The following is a 23,565-nucleotide window of genomic DNA, read 5'->3' as shown; positions in this document are numbered from 1 at the left end:
AAAGCTTCTTTCTTTTCCTGTTGAAGTCTTTCTTTTTACAGTAGATCCAACTTAAATAAAAGTTTATCCTTCTAAATTTTATACTTACCAATTCCTTCAGAACTGATTCTATAAATACTGAGGTTGGGTGGTGACAGCATAGCAAGAATGCATACCACTGTGCATGAGGGATAATCAAAACTCAGCAGTCTCAGCTTTTACACCAACCTATGGACTAATCAACAAGGGTTGAATTCGACTGAAATAAAATCCTGCATGGAGAAGAATTCCAAATATAGCACAGATGTTGGCAGCTTCTGACGAGAGAAAGAAACAAGGAAACAGACAATTGGATGTCAAATTGAAGGCAATACTAGAATATCCTGGCATCTTTGTGCCAACACCAGGTGGTTTGCTGCCTGCTGCAGATGTGACTGTATCGCCACCTGGGGGCATGAATTACTGCTGATGTCTCATCATCCCACCACCTGTCGAGTCAACCCCGGCGGCGTGGCTGGTGCCTGAACAAGGCTGTGGGGCGCAGAGGCAGAGCCCACTGGCATATTCTGGGACTCTGTTCTGCCTCTGCTGTTGCTACTACTCCTCCAGACCTAGGAGGCTTCTGGTCTCAGCACAGCTAGCCTACCTATACTGTACGCTTGACAATGATTAGGGTGCTAATAAAAGTGCAGATGGGGAAGGTAGGCAAGTCAGCAACACTAAGAACTGATAACAGATCCCTTTATTATCCTTCCGGACCCTACTGTGCCCTGTAATAGCCATAATCACAGACTACTTCCGAAGAGATATGCCATCAATATTTAAGCACAAATGAGAGTTTAAGTGGCCAATTTCCTGGATTACTTGCAGTCCCCTCTTAGAGGTATCCCTTTGGTAAGGCACACTAAGTTCCCGTGACTGGCAGGACCACAGATGTAGTGACTCAGAAAGCATCAGGAGGTAGGGAAGGAAATGTAGATGGCCACAAAATGTAAAGTGTGTTGATGCCCTCATTCCCCCGTGCAAATCTCATCATCGTGCCAAGAAGAAGCCACAAATATTGATACTTTACTGGCTATTTGAGACTCATCTTGATATATCTTACCTGATTAAACATATTTTCTTTTGGGTGAAGAGAGGAAAAGAGGGGAGCCACCAAGTCTCTTTCTAGGTACAAGTCTACCTTAGGTTACACCCTCCAGGACAAGGCAGAACTAGGTGAGGGCTCAACAGGCCTGGCAGCACTACCGCCTCTCATCTGGGCAATCCAAATGTTAGAAAGGGGCCTCATCTTCTGGGCCCTCCTCCTGGAAGAAGGAATTGCCCAGGGCTAATCTGAATGTAAAACCAGAGTGGCCCAGCTATGGGGCTGCTGACCAGAGATGGGCTTCAGTTTTCTTATACTAAAAACAGAGGGATGGTCTTCCCTGGTGGTGCAGTGGTTAACAAACTGCCTGCCAATGCAGGGGACATGGGTTCGAGCCCTTGTCTGGGAAGATCCCACATGCCGCGGAGCAACTAGGCCTGTGAGCCACAACTACTGAGCCTGCGCGTCTGGAGCCTGTGTTCCGCCACAAGAGAGGCCACGATAGTGAGAGGCCCGCGCACCGCGATGAAGGGTGGCCCACGCTTGCCGCAACTAGAGAAAGCCCTTGCACAGAAATGAAGACCCAACACAGCCAAAAATAAATAAATAAAAAATAAAAATAAAGGAATTCCTTTAAAAAACAAAAAACAAAAAAAACAGAGGGATGTTATAACTTACCTTTCCAGTGAGCATTTACTCTCTTGGTTGGACTATCAGTCCGCATACTGGGCTATTTCATTCCAGTAGTTCCCATCTATTAACTAGGCACAAAGGGTTCAACTCTTAGATTCAGAAATATCTCAGCTGTGTCATGCTAAGTCTGTTAGGGTAAAGTGACAAATAGTCAAGCAATTATGTGGTGGTGTTCATTGTGGACAGCTTTTGCACTCAGTTGGCTGAGCCCGTGTAGAAGGGCTACTACTGACATTAGGAATTCTGAGCATTTTTTTCCTGCTAGCTGAGGTCCAATGACTTGTGAACAATTAAATAGAAAAAAACCCTTCCCCAAGGGAGTACTACTCCAAGGAAGCTGGCAAGGTGGGGGAAGACTGAGATTAAAAGCCTAAAAAGCCTCTGACTGAGCAAAAGATCAGCAAACTTATCTCTGTCCAGAATGAGCAAAGAGCAAAGCAAGCTGAATGGCGGATCAAACATGGCCATGGGGTCAGCTGGACCTTTGCTCCCCCGTTGTCCCCTATATGCCCCCAACAACTGAGAAGCCATGGGTTAGAGTGGAAAGACAGGTGCTTTCGATTCAGACAGCAATTAGCATAAATCTTAACTCTACAGCAAGCCAACTGTGTGAACTCAGGACAAGTTACTTAATCACTCATGGCCTCAGTTTCCATATCTGTTGAATGAAGAAAAGAGAATCAGTATTCTGAGAGCTATTGAGAGGATTACATTTAAAAGGATAATATAAGTAAAACATACAGTGTTGTGTTGAGCAAACAAAAGATGATCAATAAGATGATGTTGAAGGTTAATGAAATTGCTGTTGAGGTGGTATTTAAATACAACATCTGTAGCTGTCCAAATAAGGTGATGCCAAAAACGTACACATACTGTGCTTCAGGCTGCGTTCACATTGTGTTGCCCTTCAACCTTAAGCAATAGACACTACATGGACAGAAAAACACTCTTAATTTTACTAGCATCATTTCGATAAATTTTCAGTCAAGAAATATTGCAGTACCTGAAAAAAATCATAGGAAAGCTTAATGCAAAATTGTAAAATAGAATTTAAGTGCACTTACATTAATTACAGTATAGCGTGCATGTGTGTAATTAGTTCAAATGAGATCTCTGCATTCCCTTGTTTCATCAGCAAAATTTCATCAGTATAATGGAGAATGCCACTTGGTCCCTGGGCAGGTGCCTCATGACTCTCTAACACTTGGGGGGTTTTAAATTAGGCCTTTGCATTTATTCCTCAGGAAAACTCTCTGCTATTTCAGTTGTCTAAGTTAAAGAAAAGAACAGACCCTGATTTCTTTTCTACATTAATAAAATCATTAATAATTATTATTTAGTAATAGATCTTCCCAAATGACTATCTTTACTGAATATTAATATATTTACTGTAAGGGAAATAAAAGAGCTAAGAACATAATGTAGGAAAATAGCGATAAGAAGGGGTTTGTGAAGGCCAGAGACAACATTGGAGCAGAGATCAACTCTGAAATGTTGGCCCTGTCGAGATTTTTAACATATAAAAGTGCCATGAATTCCTTTCTCATGAACCTTATGTTATTAAGATTACACGTTTTAGTCAAGGAAAGTGCCATATTCGTCACAATATTAAGCAATGTTATTTTTTCTGAAGCCCCTAAAATGTCTTCACTAAAAGGGAGTGTTACCATGTAAGAAACCCCATTACTAAGGCAAAGGCTATATGGCCTGTTGGCAATCAGTTCCAAATAATGGTAACAATTTACAATTGCTTTCAAATCAATTTTGATGGAAATTTTAGTGTTCTTGTGTGAAAAAAGAAAATCAAAGTGTAGAACAGCATGTACAAAGTGCTACATTTTGTGTATAGTGAAAAAATAAATACATGTCTTTTCTGCTTATGAAACTTTAGCCAAGCATGCACACAAACATACATACACCTAAAATGGTGGTCATGTGCGGCTGAGGGCAGATCTGGGTGAATAGAGAGTGAGACTGATAGCTGTAGACATTTAAAATTTTTCTTTGATTTTGGAACTATGCAAATATATTACCTATTTACAAAATGAAATTTTAAACATATGCCTTCATAAGAGCTTCTTGTACAGATTTTCATTTTTTCTTACATTTCTTGAATGAGATTATGTTTTTCTACAAACTGGGCACCATTGATTCAGTTTTGAGAAAGAATGATATATGAAATTAAATGACATTTTCTTAGGTGTTTTATAAATTGCAGTATTATTTTTGTAAAATTAATTTTATATTTATAATTTCCGCATTTATTTTTGTATCTTTGAGCTGTCTACCAATCCAAATTAAAAGCCGTTTCTGACCTGTTCTTGGTTCAGTTTGACCACAAAGCTAATGAGATCGAAGAGGAATACTTCCCCCGGATTGTAAATTACTGACTAAAAAACTGCTCATTTTAATCACTTAATGAAGGCTAGGACTTAAAGCATACTGATACAAATATCATGCCCATAATTCCATATTAACTTTTCCAGTCTGTGTAGCAAGCATGTTTTGGTGAGTATGACCATTAAGAAATACATCAAATATGACTAAAAGGAAACAACACAAATTTTTCAGTGTTTTTGAAAAAGAATATTGTTATACCTGTGTTTTATTATAAATAACCAGGTTCTGTCATATTTTATCTTCTTGCCAGCAAATGAAGGACATTGTTTCATAAAGCTTCTAAAATGTACATGAATATTTAATTAAATCATATTTCCTTGAGAAAATAAAATTCATTCGCATTTATAGCAGACAGTTGTGAGGAGCAGATAACTGTCATAAGACCAGGGTAGCCAGTACCGGTTGCTTGTGGAACAAACTGCTCAATTTTTAAAACTTTTTTTTAAAAAATAAACATACAATCATAAGTGTTCATTTACTTTAAAAATTCTAAAGATGAAGAAAATTACTGTCTATATATTTAAGTCCTTGTATAAATTACAAAACTCAAGTTTATGTTACAGAGTCCCTTCCCCATAGGAAGCATAAAGCACTTTTGTGGTACCTTTCACCAGTAAATATTCGTATCACATTGAATTTGACAAACGAAAGAAAAGTCGATATTGCATCTTTAAGCCCCAAGAGAACATTCTTCTAAGCTGTCTCTCATGATGAATGAGCTTCAAAAGTCATTTGATTGCCACAATTTAACTCAATCTCAATCTCAAAGATATATAAAAGTAATATACCTATTGACTTCAGTAGAAATCTGAAATATCAGTGAACCGCAGACTCTTCTTGTTTGAGGTCAACAAACACCCTTTGGAAGACAACCAAGAGTAGTTTAAGACCAGGACAACAAAATAAAATTATAACAATAATAATTATAATAATAAAAATAACAATAATAAAATAAAAATAACAACCAACAATGAGGTAAACTCCCCTTTAAAAAGGCAATATGTGTTGCCTGGACTGTCAGGAGAGAGTTCGATTGTACCTGACACCCAAATGTTTTTCCAACCACAGTTCAGCCAGTTGCACAGTTGAGGCAAAAGTACTTGCCTTGGATCCTAAGCACATCTTATACTGCTTAGGGTCCAAGTTAGGGTCACAATGAACTGGATGGAAAATATGCACTACTCCTACTTCTTGACTTCTGAAGGGCCTTAAGCCAGATCGAATAACTTTATTGTAGAGATCTACATCTTCCAGTCCCCAGCCTTGTATTGAGGTATCAAATCCACCTGCACCCAGAAGATCACTCTTATAAATACAGGTAATTCCATATCCATAGTCTCTCCAAAATCCAGTCTTCTTTGAGAAGACAAAGTCATTATCAGTGGGAGGACTTCCCCCATTGGTTACCTTTGGGTCATACTGGCTAAAGATGATGGGATAGTACACCTGTTGTCCCTGAATTGTATTGTCTCTACATCGTTGGAGAAAGTCTCCTCTGAAGATCAAGTCAACATCACAAAATAGCAGCAAAGTATCATTGTCAAACTGGGAAGATCCCATTTCAAGACCAAGACCTCTGGAAAACTCTCCCTTCATGGGGATCAGGGTCATTTCTGCTTTAGGGTACTTGTTTTGATACTCTCGTATCAGCTCAATATGCTTGCTGGAATCTTGGCCAGAATCCCTACTGAAAAGGATGATGATCAGCTTTACATTCTGCTTTGGGATAAGACAAGTGTTTTCAAAGTTCTCCATGAATCTCAAGAAAATGTCATACCTTCCAATGAGAGGGACAAGAACATGTATTTTCTTTTCATTGTGCCCTCCCATTTCTTTGGCACCTTGAAAAGAAGATAATATCTTTAAAGAATTAGATATAAAGGAGAATGACTGAGTGTCACGGTTAATACTCTCTACAAGACTGTTGACATCTAGCTCTTCAGTTTCTCTGAAGAAAGGCTTGCTGAACAACTGCTGAAGATAGGCATGACGTCTTACCGGCACAGTCAGTTTCCTCCCCTTGTGTCTTTTGTACAAGAGGAGTAAATCCAAAATGTACTCCACCCCATGCAGGGGATCAACCCTGCGGTAGCCATACTGAATTTCCTTGAAGTCAATGAGCCGTCCTCTACTCTTGGCATTCTCATTGATCATCTCCATCACCTGTAGGACGGTGTCATCCAGCGCTGTTCTCAGGATGCTGCTGATGCTCTGTCGGGGAGGCTGGTTCTCAGATGCTGAGTAAAGGAGCTTCCCTGTCAGGAACTCCCATTCTATCACTTCATCTCTCTCCCGAGGCTGGAAGTGGTTGAAAGAAGGCATCACTCCCAGCTGCTGGTCCTCTTTGCTCACTTCGCTGTTACTGAGCTTGCTCATCAGAGCACTCTCCCGGTGGAGCTGGATGGTGCGGTAGCGAAGTTCAGAAATTTTGCGGCTAAGCATGTAATTATGAAGCCTGTATTGGTAGGCAGGCCTTTTGTTTGGATGAAGTGTTATGGCTGCATGGATTTTGCTGTTGTGAAGGTCTTGGATATAACCCTTCCGGTTGTGTTCATAATTTTCATGGAACAGCTGCTGCATCTGAAAAGTAGAAGGAAATCAAGATGTTAGAATAAGTTTAAAATATCAAAGAAAACAAGAATCGACTACACCCATAACCCCATAATGAATCATTGTTGAGGGTGAGACAGGTGGGTAGAGCATGGATTTTCCAAAATAGGGTTCACTCTGAGGAGTAAACCAATGCCCTGTTTCTTGGAATGGTAATATCAGCCCTAGAGGAGACCTACATTTTATTTAGCATCCTGATATACCATCTTTACAGAGTAAGTTCTTGGTAAGGTAATGTGGAACAGAAACTATATTGATCTGCACTGCCTATTTAAAGGATCATACTCAAAATGCGTGACATCCTTATAAGCCAGAAAATCTCTCTGCTAATCTAGAAAAAGCTCACAATCTCAGGCAGGAACAAAAATGAGATCACACTTCAAACTTCCAGCTGTCTCCTCTGCCAGTCAATAAAGAAACCTCCATCACACCCATTCAAGATAAGTACCAATGGAGGAGGAGAGGCGGTAGAGGAAGAGGAGGGGGAGGAGAGCCAGCAGCGGCAGCAGCATGAGATATCTGCAAATACATTGATTAAAAGGAGGAAAGGAATAGTGCAAACTTAAGAATACATATCCAAAGCAGGAAAACCATAGACAAAACAAAAAAATTAAGGACAATACACTCCTCCCTCCCCTCTCAAAAAGAACTCAAGGAATAGATAAATAAGCTAAGTGAGATAAATAAAACCACTGATACTCACAATATAAGAAGCATAAAAAGAGATTTGTGGAAAACATAGAAAGAAGGGATTTGAGAAAATATAGCAAAATAATAGAAGTTTAAAATATAGGTTAAAAGTATGGGCGTATATGTTTATATACATACACACATATAAATGTATATATTTGATATATATTTAAAAGTTTGCATAAAAGTTTGGATATATATACATACAATAAATAAAATTTTGTTAAAATTTGGGTATACAATACATCTGGACATATAGTAAAGGAATACAAATATGTACATAAAATATGTCTGAGGAACATATTTCCCTTAAAATAAAGGAAGGTATATATCTATGTGCAATTAGGCCAAGCGAAAAAAAAAAGCAAAATAAACAAACAAAACCCAATTTGGCTGTAAAGTCGGAAAAGAATGAATCTTGCCACAACATTCTCTATAGCAACATTCAATGATGAAAACAATAGAGCACAGCCCAGGAAGAACCCAAGGAAGCAAATTAATGATTCATATTATACTCAGCCAACCTAGAGCTCAAGTTTTATTGTGAAAAACAAACAGCTCCTGACATGTACGAATGTGTGGCATATCTGTGGTGATAAATTCTCTGACACTCCTCCAATCTAGAGGTGGGGGCTATGTCCCTTTCTTTTGTTACGACTTTCATAAACTACAGTAGAAGTGACACTCTGCCACTTTTCAGACTGGCAGCTGCCACTTGTCTTGTTGAACTCCCACTCTACAGAAGCCACTAAGTAAAAAGTCTGAGTTAGTTAGTTAGATTCCTTGTTGCTGGCCAGAACCTCCAGTAAAATGTGGTATAGCAGATATGCTCTTGTTCCAGTCTCAGCATCAGGAAAGAAGATGTCAACATGGCTCTTTAACACATTAAGGAAGTTCATTTCTATTTCTAGTTTGCTAAGATTTTTACCATGAGTGAATTTTGAAGCTGATCAAATATTTTTTTCTGCATCCATTGAGAAGATTATGTGATGCTTTTTTTTTCTGTTAACATGGTGAATTGCATTGATTCATTTTCTAATATTAAACAACCTTTGTATTCCTTGAATAAACCCAACATGATCTTGATATTCATCCTCTTTATATATCGCTGGAATATATTTGCAAATATTTTGTTTAGGATTTAGTGTGAGAATCCAGTTCTGCCCAACTTGATATCCCCAAATTGATATATACATTCAAGGCAATTCCAATACAAACCCCACCATTTTAAAAAATAATACGTTGCTGCTGATATTAACAGGTTGATTCTAAAATTTATGTAGAAATGAAGTCAAGGATAGTCAAGATAATCTTAAAAAAAGATACACTACAGATCAAAAGTTACAGAAATTTAGATAGTACGATATTGGTACAAGGATAAACAAATAGAAAAAAGGATCAAAATAGTCCATAAGCAAACCTACACATGACATATGATTTATGACTTACGACAAATATGATAGTGGAGAGTGGAGGAAAGGTGGTCTTTTCAGTAATATATATTCATATGGAAAAATGTGAAAGCTGACCCCTACATTCTACAATAAAAAAATGCATCCCAGATGCACTGGTGATATAAAAATGAAAGGTTAAATTTTTTTCTAAAAGTTAACACTAGAAAATATCTGCTTGTGTTTTGGTTAGGTGAATTTTCTTAAATAGGACACAAGGTACTAATCATAAAAATAGATTGGTAAACTGGACTACATTAAAATTAAGAACTCTATTTCTCATAAACACCATTAAGAGATTATAAAAGGTAAACTACAGAGTGAGAGAATATAGTTTTAATAGATCTTACCAAAAAGGACTAATACCCAGAATATATAATGAACTTGTAAAAATTAATAGGGAAGGACAAACCCAGTTTAAAAATGGAAAAAGAATCTTGAATGGGCACTTCACAAAAGAGAATATGTAAAAGCCTGATAAACATACACAAAAACCTTCTCTAGTTCATTCATCATCAGGGTAATGCAATTTAAAGTCACAATGTGATTTTAATCTACAAAAATGGTTAATGACTGATAATGCATTGTGAAAGTAGCAGATTTGGAACTCTCATACACAGCTGGTGAGAATGTAACTTGGTTCAACCACTGTGGAAACTTGTATTGACTAAAATGACCATATACGTTCCCTGTGACTCAGTAATTCTACTCTTAGCTACATGCCAAATACACATACATACATACATACATATACCTTAAAATATATACATGTATATATACATACATTTTCATAGCAACATTATTCATAATACCCCCCAAACCGAAAGCAACCCTAATGTACATTGAGAGTAGAATAGATAAATAAACATAATGGAAAACAATACGTCAATTAAAATAAATGAAATACTACTACTCACAAAACATGAACAAATCTCACAAATCACAAACAAGTGAAAGAAACCATATACAAAAGAATACATTTTGTATGATTCTATTCATATGAAATTCAGAAACAGGTAAAGCTAACGTATGCTGTTAGCTGTAAGAACAGTGAGCAAAAATCAAGAAAGTGGGCAGGGAGCTCTGGAGGGCTGGTAATATTCTATTTGTTGACCTAGGTTGTGGTTACACATATACATTTAATTTGTGAACATTCACTGAACTGTTACTTAAGATATGTTCGTTATACTACAATTAATAAATGACTTTTTAAAATATGCATATACATGCATGTGGAGTTAGGTAGGTTTTTCTGATATGTATGTATATAAATGTGTGTGGATATGTGAGGAGAGAGAGAGAATATGAATATCAGAGAAGTTTTCATAGAGAAGATGACCTAAAAGGTATAAGACCAATACCATGGCAGATTCTTTATCTCCAGTATTTCACCTGGTTCTTATTCTATACTCAGAGAGATTTTCAAATCAACATCATCTGACCTTGAAGAATATAACCCTAGATATTTTGAGACGGATTTTGGACTTGATTCAAGACACAGTAGTTTAGTTACATCCAGTATTTTTTTTTCGAAAAACACAAGCCAATTTTTATTTGAAACTTCGATGTTAAATTAAATCCATATAAGTGGGCTGTTATATCTCCATTTTTGTATTATTTTTTAAAAAAATTTTATTGGCGTATGGTCACTTTACAATGTTGTATTAGCCTCCACTGCACAACAAAATGAATCAGCCATGTATTATTGTTTTTTACCTGAATTTGCTTCAATATTTTACTTTATGTAATTTTTCCATGGATTTTTTTTGGTATGCAACAAGATTAAAAAAAATCTAATGGCATAAAGAATACTAATTATACCACCTCTAAAAAGTATTGGCTCTCTGAAACTATTCTTTCTTGAGGCCTGCTTTATATTACTAAGAAAAGGGAACATGCTAAATTAAATAGGAAACATTGCTCAGAGGCAGACTGTTAAATTGTAGATTTACCTAGCTCCTTTAGTGATACTGAAGTGATTAATACTGCACAACTTGATAAAGGTGACATTTGTTATAGAAGAAAAAATATCTTAGTATTAAAATGTTTAACTAACTTGCACCACTCACATCATTACAACCCAAGTTGCCTATATAGTGCTTATTTTTCTAGTGTATTCCTTTGCAGAAATATTACAAGCAGACAAAGTCAGGGAGGGTGGCAATCCTTAAAAATAGCACATTCACACATACTCTAGGTAGTGAGGTAATGACTAGAACATCGTGAATTTATGCCATATTTTCCATTAAGAAGCATAGAGGATATCCGTATTTTCTGTCTGTATGTAGGGAGGACCAAACTATGCAGGATGGAGAGGAGAATGAAATTAGCCAGATCTGAACTTGAGTACTGGCTCCACCATTTCTTTTTTGAATTTTGAATTTTCTTTTATTTATTTTTTTAAACAGCAGGTTCTTATTAGTTATCTATTTTATACATATTAGTGTATATATGTCAATCCCAATCTCCCAATTCATCAGACCACCATAACCCCCCACCGCCACTTTCCCCCCTTGGTGTCCATACGTTTGTTCTGTACATCTGTGTCTCAATTTCTACCCTGCAAACTGGTTCATCTGTACCATTTTTCTAGGTTCCACATATATGTGTTAATATACGATATTGGTTTTTCTCTTTGACTTACTTCACTCTGTATGACAGTCTCTAGATCCATCCACATCTCTGCAAATGACCGAACTTCATTCCTTTTTATGCCTGAGTAATATTCCATTGTATACATGTACCACATCTTCTTCATCCAGTCATCTGTTGATGAGCATTTAGGTTGCTTCCATGACCTGGCTATTGTAAATAGTGCGGCAATGAACAATGGGGGGCATGTGTCTTTTTGAATTATGGTTTTCTCTGGGTATATGCCCAGTAGTGGGATTTCTGGGTCATATGGTAGTTCTATTTTTAGATTTTTAAGGAACCTCCATACTGTTCTCCATAGTGGCTGTATCAATTTTCATTCCCACCAACAGTGCAAGAAGGTTTCCTTTTCTCCACACCCTCTCCAGCATTTGTTGTTTGTAGATTTTCTGATGATGCCCATTCTAACTGGTGCGAGGTGATAACTCATTGTAGTTTTGATTTGCATTTCTCTAATGATTAGTGATGTGGAGCATCCTTTCATGTGTTTGTTGGCAGTCTGTATACCTTCTTTGGAGAAATGTCTATTTAGGTCTTCTGCCTATTTTTGGTTGGGTTTGTTTTTTTAATATTGAGCTGCATGAACTGTTTATATATTTTGGAGATAAATCCTTTGTCCATTGATTCATTTGCAAATATTTTCTCCCATTCTGAGGGTTGTCTTTTCGTCTTGTTTGTAGCTTCCTTTGCTTTGCAAAAGCTTTTAAGATTCATTAGGTCCCATGTGTTTTTGTTTTTATTTCCATTACTCTAGGAGGTGGGTCAAAAAAGATCTTGCTGTATTTATGTGATTTCTTCTTACGTTTTATAGTGTCCGGTCTTACATTTAGGTCTCTAATCCATTTTGAGTTTATTTTTGTGTATGGTGTTAGGGAGTGTTCTAATTTCATTCATTTAAATGTAGCTGTCCAGTTTTCCCAGCACCACTTATTGAAGAGACTGTATTTTCTCCATTGTATATCTTTGCCTCCTTTGCCATAGATTAATTGACCATAGGTGCATGGGTTTAATCTCTGGGCTTACTATCCTGTTCCATTGATCTACATTTCTGTTTCTGTGCCAGTACCATATTGCCTTGATTACTGTACCTTTGTAGTATAGTCTGAAGTCAGGGAGCCTGATTCCTCCAGCTCAGTTTTTTCCCCTCAAGACTGCTTTGGCTATTTGGGGTCTTCTGTGTCTCCATAAAAATTTTAAGATTTTTTGTTCTAGTTCTGTAAAAAATGCCACTGGTAATTTGATAGGGATTGTGTTGCATCTGTAGATTGCTTTGGGTAGTGTACTCATTTTCACAATATTGATTCTTCCAATCCAAGAATATGGTATATCTCTCCATCCGTTTGTGTCATCTTTGATTTCTTTCATCAGTGTCTTATAGTTTTCTGAGTACAGGTCTTTTACCTCCTTAGGTAGGTTTATTCCTAGGTATTTTATTCTTTTTGTTGCAATGGTAAATGGGATTGTTTCCTTATTTCTCTTTCTGATATTTCCTTGTTAGTGTATAGGAATGCAAGAGATTTTTGTGAATTAATTTTGTATCCTGCAACTTTACCAAATTCATTGACTAGCTCTAGTAGTTTTCTGGTGGTATCTTTAGGATTCTCTATGTATAGTATCACGTCATCTGCAAACAGTGACAGTTTTACTTCTTCTTTTCCAACTTGTATTCCTTTTATTTCTTTTTCTTCTCTGATTGCCGGGGCTAGGACTTCCAAAACTATGTTGAATAATAGTGGCAAGAGCGGACATCCTTGTCTTGCTCCTGACCTTAGAGGAAATGCTTTCAGTTTTTCACCATTGAGAATGATGTTTGCTGTGGGTTTGTTGTATATGGCCTTTATTACGTTAAGGTAAGTTCCCTCTATGCCCACTTTCTGGAGAGTTTTTATCATAAATGGGTGTTGAATTTTGTCAAAAGCTTTTTCTGCATCTATTGAGATGATCATATGGTTTTTCTTCTTCAATTTATTAATATGGTGTATCACATTGACTGATTTGCGTATATTGAAGAATCCTTGCATCCCTGGGATAAATCCCCCTTGATCATGGGGTATGATCCTTTTAATGTGTTGTTGGATTCTGTTTGCTAGTATTTTGTTAAGGATTTTTGCATCTATATTGATCAGTGATATTGGCCTGTAGTTTTCTTTGTGACATCTTTGTTTGGTTTTGGTATCAGGGTGATGGTGGCCTTATAGAATGAGTTTGGGAGTGTTCCTTCCTCTGCAATTTTTTGGAAGAGTTTGAGAAGGACAGGTGTTAGCTCTTCTCTAAATGTTTGATAGAATTCGCCTGTGAAGCCATCTGGTCCTGGGCTTTTGTTTGTTGGAAGATTTTTAATCACAGTTTCCATTTCATTACTTGTGATTGGTCTGTTCATATTTTCTATTTTTTCCTGGTTCAGTCTTGGAAGGTTATATCTTTCTAAGAATTTGTCCATTTCTTCCAGGTTGTCCATTTTATTGGCATAGAGTTGCTTGTAGTAGTCTCTTAGGATGCTTTGTATTTCTGCGGTGTCTGTTGTAACTTCTCCTTTTTCATCTCTAATTTTATTGATTTGAGTCCTCTCCCTCTTTTTCTTGGTGAGTCTGGCTAAAGGTTTATCAATTTTCTTTATCTTCTCAAAGAACAAGTTTTTAGTTTTATTGATCTTTGCTATTGTTTTCTTTGTTTCTATTTCATTTATTTCTGCTCTGATCTTTATGATTTCTTTCCTTCTACTAACTGTGGGTTTTATTTGTTCTTCTTTCTCTAGTTCCTTTAGCTGTAAGGTTAGATTGTTTATTTGAGATGTTTGTTGTTTCTTGAGGTAGGCTTGTATTGCTATAAACTTCCCTCTTAGAACTGCTTTTGCTGCATCCCATAGGTTTTGGATTGTCGTGATTTGTTGTAAATTGTCTCTAGGTATTTTTTGATATCCTCTTTGATTTCTTCAGTGATCTCTTGGTTATTTAGTAATGTATTGTTTAGTCTCCATATTTTTGTGTTTTTTACGTTTTTTCCCCCATAATTGATTTCTAATCTCATAGCGTTGTGGTCAGAAAAGATGCTTGATATGATTTCAATTTTCTTAAATTTACCGAGGCTTGATTTGTGACCCAAAATGTGATCTATCCTGGAGAATGTTCCGTGTACACTTGAGAAGAAACTGTAATCTGCCGTTTTTGGATTGAACGTCCTATAAATATCAATTAAATCTATCTGGTCTATTGTGTCATTTAAAGCTTGTGTTTCCTTATTAATTTTCTGTGTGGATGATCTGTCCATTGGTGTAAGTGAGGTGTTAAAGTCCCCCACAATTACTGTGTTACTGTCGATTTCCTCTTTTATAGTTGTTAGCAATTGCCTTATGTATTGAGGTGCTCCTATGTTGGGTGCATATATATATATAACTGTTATATCTTCTTCTTGATTTGATCCCTTGATCATTATGTAGTGTCCTTGGCTCCACCATTTCTAAGCCATTTCCTAGCCTATCTGTGTACATCTCAGTCTCCTAATCTATAAAAGGGAAAATGCCAACCACCTCAATGTATATTAAAATGTTGCTCAATAGGACAAAATATATATATATATACACATATATACATATATATATGTTTATACACATACAGTGCTTAACATCGTGTCTGGTATATAGAAAACAGTCAAAAAAAGGGTTTGCCAGCCTCCTCCTGAGATTGCTCTTTTTAGGTAGGAGTTTTCAGAGGATGAGAGTAGCACCCTCTAGGCTTGCTCCATCTTTGCTCACTTCTGGAAATGCTTGGGAACAGTTATAATTTGGCCACACACACTCACTGCTTCAATGTATCTAACATGCCATTAGGCACCTTCTCCTAACAAAAGTCCTCAACATTTTACTACCACAAAGATAAATTATTGTGGGGGTTTCAGGAAACAAGGTTCAAGAGCGTTAAGTGATTTAACCAAGGGTCGACTGAGAGTAATGAGGTTATAACTAAAACTAGAATAAGCAGTCAGTTTTGTTATTTATCACACTAAATTTTTAATGTAGCAAAATTGCTTTAAGAAAAAGTATAACATACACATTTTAAATTATATTAGCTTGCTTGAAATAATTCAGGGCTTCATTTCCTTTACAGAATTTTCAATTGACTTCATGGTACTTCTAGAGTCTTATACTGAAAGGGAAAATCATTTCACACTAACAAAATCACAATGGCAAGTGACATCAATATGTCCTGACTGACCCCAGTGTTTTAAGTGTATCACCCAAAATCTCACCCTCTGAGAAGGAAATTATCTGAGAAGTTACAGAAAAATCTATTATAAAAATCAGAGAGTGGAAGAGTAAATGCCAAGATACAGCTGTATGTTATTATTAATCTGCTACATTAAATTTCCATTTCTTTTAGATTTATTAATGATAACATAGCATATGGGAAAACTGGACAGCTACATGTAAAAGAATGAAATTAGAACACTCCCTAACACCATACACACAAATAAAGTCAAAATGCATTAAAGACCTAAATGTAAGGCCAGGCACTATAAAACTCTTAGAGGAAAACATAGGCAGAACACTCTATGACATAAATTACAGCAAGAGCCTTTTTGACCCACGTCCTAGAGAAATGGAAATAAAAACAAAAATAAATGGGACCTAGTGAAACTTAAAAGCTTTTGCACAGCAAAGGAAACCAAAAACAAGATGAAAAGAAAACCCTCAGAATGGGAGAAAATATTTGCAAATGAAGCAACTGACAAAGGATTAATTTCCAAAATACACAAGCAGCTCATGCAGCTCAATGTCAAAAAAACAAACAACCCAATCCAAAAATGGGCAGAAGACCTAAATAGACATTTCTCCAAAGAAGATATACAGATTGCCAACAAACACGTGAAATGATGCTCAATATCACTAATCATTAGAGAAATGCCAATCAAAACTACAATGAGGTATCACTTCACACCAGTCAGAATGGCCATCATCAAATAATCTACAAACAATAAATGCTGGAGAGGGTGTGGAGAAAAGGGAACCATCTTGCACTGTTGGTGGGAATGTAAATTGATACAGCCACTATGGAGAACAGTATGGAGATTCCTTAAAAAGCTAAAAATAGAACTACCATATGACCCAGCAATCCCACTACTGGACATATACCCTGAGAAGACCATAATTCAAAAAGAGTCATGTACCACAATGTTCATTGCAGCTCTATTTACAATAACCAGGACATGGAAGCAACCTAAGTGTCCAACGACAGATGCATGGATAAAGAAGATGTGGCACATATATACAATGGAATATTACTCAGCCATAAAAAGAAATGAAATTGAGTTTTTTGTAGTAAGGTGGATGGACCTAGAGACTCTCCTACAGTGTGAAGTTAGTCAGAAAGAGGAAAACAAATACCGTATGCTAACACATATATATGGAATCTAAAAAAAAAAAAAAATGGTTCTGAAGAACCTAGGTGCAGGACAGGAATAAAGACGCAGATGTAGAGAATAGACTTGAGGACACGGGGAGGGGGAAGGGTAAGCTGGGACGAAGTGAGAGAGTGGCATGGACATATATACACTACCAAATGTAAAACAGATAGCTAGTGGGAAGCAGCCGCATAGCACAGGGAGATCAGCTCGGTGCTTTGTGACCACCTAGAGGGGTGGGATAGGGAGGGTGGAAGGGAGACGCAAGAGGGAAGAGATATGGGGATATATGTATATGTATAGCTGATTCACTTTGTTATACAGCAGAAACTAACACATCATTTTAAAGCAATTATACTCCAATAAAGATGTTAAAAAAAATAATGATAACATAGCATAGATAATTTCCTGAATGATCATAGCTATGTAAAAAAGGACTTCATTTCAACAATTAAAATCTTGAAAGAAATACTAAGAAGTTGACAGCAAACAGGGACAAGGTAACTTCTGGAGCATTGCAAAGCTTGTAAAAGTAGCAAAAGGCCAAGCAGAGCTCTGTCAGTGGCAAAAGGGTTCAAGGACAGTAGACCTAAAAAATAACCAAGAAAAATATACTGCCTGACAGTGCAGGCCGTAAAACCTATTCTATATATACAGCTGTGGGTGCAGAAACTGAGGTGACCTGTGCTGGCAGAACAAGCCCCTCCTGGAAGTATTTTGTTTCAGAGAAGTAGAAGAAAAGTAGAAGAGACAGAGCTACAGAAAGTAAAGAATTAAACAGTTAAACCATGTCTTCATGAAGCAGTTTTAACCTGAGGCAGCAGAGAACCCAATGCCTTTTCTCTGTGGAAATCAGAAACCTTAGAATGGTAATAAACATCTCTGCCAAAATATATCTATGGTGAAGGGCTTGTCCAGGGAAGAGTATTGATAATTTTTCCAGAGATAAGTATGTTTTCTAAAAAAGGGATATAGTACAGCACTAACACAAAGTTTCTGTAAGAAAAAAAGACTAGATGAAAATCAGCCCCACACCCCCCCCAGAAAAGAAGCCATGAAACTGAGGAAAACATTAAACGACTGTTCTAAAAAACATAAGAAGCATTTTCCTCTCTCTTGGAAAACAACGAAGTAGAAATATAAGATCTCAGGAATGTGATGGTACAGATGAAATGGCAGTTCACAGAACTAAGAAATAAAGAACACAAAATAAACTATCATAGACGTGAAAACAAAGTCATAAGGAAAATAAAGAATAAACACTGTGGAAGGCTCAGTTAGGATGGAAGAGATAGAAATTAAGAAAGCTAAAATAAAGAGTTATGACGGTTTAGAGAGAAACAATTCAGGACTTAGAAAAGTACTTGGTATAGACTAGAGTGCTATTAATAAGAGTTATAATAAGAGTAAGCTATTATTACTATCATAGTTGTTACTTGTTTTTACTACTATTATTATTAGTGTAAGTATTGAATAAATGAGTAAACGAGAATGGCCTTGATTAAGTTTTCCGTAGAAAATAATTCAAATAGGCTCAGTACAGCCATCATTTAACTTCAGATCATCATCTAAAAACTAAAGGACTGAATTGTCTTCATAAGGTCTCTGCTGAAATGAAGGGGAAATAAGAGGCCATGTAATTATTGGAAAGCTTTGTGTTCTTTATTAAGAAAATAATCGCATTAATTTTTTTTTATGAAGGAGAAAATGTCCTTAATTTATTTATATAAAGAAGCTATTTCAATTTATTGCAATGTCTTTTGTTCCTATTATGTCACTTCATTTTTCCTAAAAAGGATTTTCTATTCAATAACTTAGAAAATTCTCTTTGAGTTTCTTCCTATATATGATTAAGAAGGATTTAGGAAAAGAAGGTATTCTTGTTCGAGGAAGTACAGACTCTATAAATTAGAATAATTTATGAAGGTGAACAAGGAAATAATAAATCATTAAAGATGTATAAAATATAATGGTGACTACGTACCTAAGGGTTGGGTAATTTGCCTTGCAAATATTTAAACTCATTTTACTCTCTATGATTTAGTTATAGTTCTACATAACTAAATGGAGAGTCTTGCTGCTCTTAATGCAAATGCCTAATGATCTGTCTTTTATAAGACCAGTAAATATAAACGTTCTGAGCAAAATAGTAAACTTTTAAATTAACACTATTATTTCCCCTCAATTATTATCTTCAAATATTAACAGTGAAGTTCTTAAACTATGTCCTACTTCTCTGGTAATAATGACACAATGAAAACAGTACCTAATTCTAAATATTAAGGAGAAGAAAGGTTTGGGAAAAATAAATATTCATATATCATTCTATAATTATAGACAGAACGAAAAAATGTTAAAGGATATATAGTTTGAGTAAGTTTTGAAATTTGAAAGCAAAGATCTAGTTTAAGTATAAGATATACCCTTCTTCATGTTTGTCACATAAAATTAACAGCATTACATATTTTGCTACTAAGATTTATAAAAATAATAGCACCTTGGAAAGAGCCACATGTAATCTACAAACTCTACTTTAAAAATTCATTGTACACAAGTAATAAAATTGCATGAAATTACACATGTGTATGCACACACAAATAAATATAAGAAAAACTGGGGAAATTTAAATAAGATTAGTGGAATATATTAATGTCAGTATACTGGTTGGGAAACTTCACTACAGTTTTGCAAGATTTTGCCATTGGGGGAAACTGCTTAATGGATCCATGGGATTTCTTTGCATAATTTTTTAACCGCTGTATGTGAATCAATAATTATCTCAAAATAAAAGGTTTAATTAAAAGTTATATGCAAAAATAAAAAATAAAATATTGTCTCTTTTTTTTCTTTCAAGAAATCATCCCCAAAGCCTACTTAAAAGAAGGTGTTAAAACTTTTAGTCCAAAGGCTACAGATGTGATTTTGCCTTTCTTTAACTGGTAAACCCAGTGTTTTGAATGAATTTGAAAAATGTTAAGTGAGCAGTGCATTTTCCAGTTATTTTCAGTCCCATAAGGTTTCTTTATGTTTGTTTTATGAATTTAAGTTGCCTGAGGGCATTTGTGTTCTTGGATATCCCTTTAAAATAAAAAAAAAAATTGTGAAATGTCTTTTCCTTTTGAAATACTGTCACATGCCACAACATAGATGAACCTTGAGGACATTATACTAAGTGAAATAAGCCAGTCACAAAAAGACAAATACTGTATGATTCCACTTATATGAGATATCTAAAGTAGTCAAACTCATAGAAACAGAAAGTAGAATGGTAGTTTCCAGAGGCTGGGGGAGGGGGAAATGAATTGTTCAGTGGGTATAGAGTTTCAGTTTTGCAAGATGAAAAAGTTCTAGAGATTTGTTGCACAACGATGTGAATATAGTTGACATCACTGAACTGTACCCTTAGAAATGATTAAGATGGTTAAAAAAATCTTTCTTTCCCTTTTATTCCACATGAACCTCACCTTTCCTAAAGGGGAACAAATCACAGTATGGCCAATTAGTATTTGTTTATAAATGTTATAAATTTTTGTTATAAATGGCTTACTCCAGATTAGTTTCATTCATGGGCATGAGCAAAAAAATCATTCTCTTTGGCTACAGATTCACATTTTGCACATTATAATTCCTCAGAAAGAAAAGCAAGTCAAGGGCAGACAAGGGCAGAGAAGCAATACAAGAAAGACCGAGCGCTGTTGAGGGCACTGAACACAGCATTGAGCTGCGCCTAAGAACAGATCACCCTCAGACTTCCTAGTTTCCTAGGACAGTAGTTTCTTCTCTCATTCAAGTAGTTTAGTTGTGATTTTGTCACTTGCAACCAAAGGAATCCTGCCAAAAACAATCTGGTAAATGGATACGTTTTAATTTCAGCTCTGTATGATTTGCCTCTGTTTAATTAGCTAGTTTAATCTTGGTTGAAATCCAAACAACAATCTCATATGCGCAATCTGTACCATTAAAACTGGTGTTTTTTTCCTGTTACATTTAATTTTGTTAGCTATCGTAGTTTAAAAAAAAAAACAAACCTGTCAGACAACACAGAAAATAGCTTCCAGACACTGTTACATGTGATGAAGTTTTCTCAGCAGCATATATTCTCTACAGTCTAAAAATACTTTCAAAGGAGACCACAGTGTTCCCTGCCACCGTCCAGAGGTTGTCAATGGAATATCGTGGTACAAAATAGACCACTTTGTCATTGATTACTGTACCAGTTTGGTAGCAAGTGATTGTTCTTTGGTTTTGGGAGATGGCAGGGAAATCCCATATAAGAACTATTGACAGGCAGGAAGGGAATATGCCAGGTGGAGTCGGTCACTTCAGATCAAAGCTACAAGAAAAATATCACAAAAGATTTATAGATACAGGTGAAATTCCTGATGCATGGAACAAAAATCACAAAACAGGATGTGCTTGATGACTTGAAAAAAAATTAATACTCAATGACCACAAAAGAGCCACAGTATCTGAACAAAGGAGGCGCATGACCTGAACAAGCCTAAAACACCACCCACTCAAAATGAAAACCTTCCTTATATGGACTTTTTCAAATAAAACATCTAAAACTAAATCAATGAATAAATAGCAAGAGTTGAAGATTTCCTGAAAAAGAACTTCATTTTTCTTTGCCTCAATTCCTTCTCAAAAACAGATAACTAAAATATATGAGTACATGATAAAATCAAATAAAATCCATTTAAAATAAAAAAATAAAATAAAAATACTTTCAGACAACATAGAAAATCATCACGTGATATAGATTTCCCAGCAGAGAGAGTATATTCTGGACACATGCTATCCTAGGCAAACATCAAAGAGATTTAAAATGAGAAAAAAAATCACTAAGTTCATCAGATTTCAGTTTATAATGATATTATGGCATATAATCAATTGTTACTTTAAATAAACCCATATACCTTTATTTTTTTTAAAGGTATTTTTGATGTGGACCATTTTGAAAGTCTTTATTGAATTTGTCACAATATTGCTTCTGTTTTATGTTTTTGGTTTTTTGTCTGAGAGGCACGTGGGATCTTAGTTCCCTGACCAGGGATCAAACCTGCACTCCCTGCATTGGAAGGTGAAGTCTTAACCACTGGACCGCCAGGGAAGTCCCCCATATACCTTAACTAAAATTACCCTGTTAGAAATAAAGTAATTGATAAAAAAAAATAGAAAACTAATGATAATTGACTTGATTGCGTATCAATTTGCCAGATTTAGCCTGACATACCTACATTCAGGCAGTGATCACATAGATGCTTCCTGATATATGGTTAAGATAACAGCAGATGATTGTTGAAACCTATACAATTCACTTCCCCTGTACATATTTTAAAATCTTTTAAATAGTCAAGTAAATTTTTTGCATTCAATATTTCCTTAAACCTTTTATTCTACTCACAATGTATTACAGCAAATAGGCAAAGAAGAATTTGAAGAAATTTTCAAGTTGCCACTTTGCAAACTTGCACACATCCTTTTTTCATGTAATACCAATATAATTTAACAATGCCCTTCACTGGTGATTTAATTATCACACCATAACTTATATTAGACAATGGGAAAGAGAGTGGTTATCACTTCCAAACTAGGTTTTCAAGACCTTTCAAAAACAAAATGTAAAGATAGTAGTTGCCACACAATTTTGAAAGACACTGACACAATTAGTGAATGTATCTTTTCCATTGGAGGAAATGTATAGACTATAGGATGGAATTGATCATGCATAAAATTACACCTCGCTTTCCAAATAAAGAAAGAAAATAATCTTTCTAGTTCATGGGTTTTATTCCAGTTATGAAAGCTTTCAAAGCCCAAGCTGATTCCTCTTTAACTATAAAGGTGCTAAAGCTACAGTTAAAGATTTTCTTTGTTGCTGTTGCTGCTGATTTGTTATTTCCATTCTCCCCAAATTCAAGCAACCAATCATTTAACCTCACGAAAGACTGATCATAAGCTTATTAGTTTGAATGAACATCATATTATCCACTAAGGTAGAAGGTACAAGAATGGAGGAGACTTATGATATTTTGTTAAAAGAATGACATGTACTTCTGTAATTATGAATTTGGGCTACATGACCATTTTTAGTGATCATCATTAATGTTCCTCTAGTGACCCTCAGGGTAATTTGGAGTGCCATTTGCAAGAAGCTAAAATTTGATGACCTCCCAGCACATAGAAGGAGGGCCATCATGCAGTGTTCAGTGTTAACTGGTTTATGTGTAGTTTCTTTTATCAGTAGGTCTGTGTTTAAATATACTCTGAAATAAAAATAAGACATTATATTCTCAAGACTTAAGAGTGAAAATTTCATATTCATTATGTAGAAAATTGACTTTGGCTGTCAGTACATTACAGAGTACAGTCTTATTGGATAAGTTGGGTAGGAGAACATAGTGCAGTGTCATCTGCATAGCAGATGCTCAGGAAAGCTAGAGGAATCCAATTAATATAAACTTTGAAAACGTGAGGAAGATAACAGATCTATGACAGTATGACAATTTCAGTAACTTTCCCTGACCAAACCTGTCCTGATCTAGTCCTCTCCAGCCTTTTGGCTGCCTCTCTTAATTGCAGAATGAATGACTCATTCACTCA

General features: G+C 35.8%; 1 protein-coding gene across 1 annotated transcript in view; it reads right to left on the bottom strand.

Moving 5' to 3' along the window:
• Nucleotides 1–4,346: 4,346 nt before the first annotated feature.
• Nucleotides 4,347–23,565, bottom strand: part of CHSY3 (chondroitin sulfate synthase 3) — a 297,839-nt gene continuing 278,620 nt past the window's right edge. The window contains exon 3 of the mRNA XM_057541479.1: nucleotides 4,347–6,739. Within this exon, the coding sequence (XP_057397462.1) occupies nucleotides 5,177–6,739 (1,563 nt within the window). The 3' untranslated portion in view covers nucleotides 4,347–5,176. The remainder of the gene's footprint in view (nucleotides 6,740–23,565) is intronic.

The sequence above is a fragment of the Balaenoptera acutorostrata genome, chromosome 2, assembly GCF_949987535.1.
Source record: "Balaenoptera acutorostrata chromosome 2, mBalAcu1.1, whole genome shotgun sequence".
In the NCBI taxonomy this organism is placed as follows: Eukaryota; Metazoa; Chordata; class Mammalia; order Artiodactyla; family Balaenopteridae; genus Balaenoptera; species Balaenoptera acutorostrata.
The sequence above is the reverse complement of the archived record's forward strand: the minus strand, read 5'-3'. Positions and strand labels throughout refer to the sequence as shown.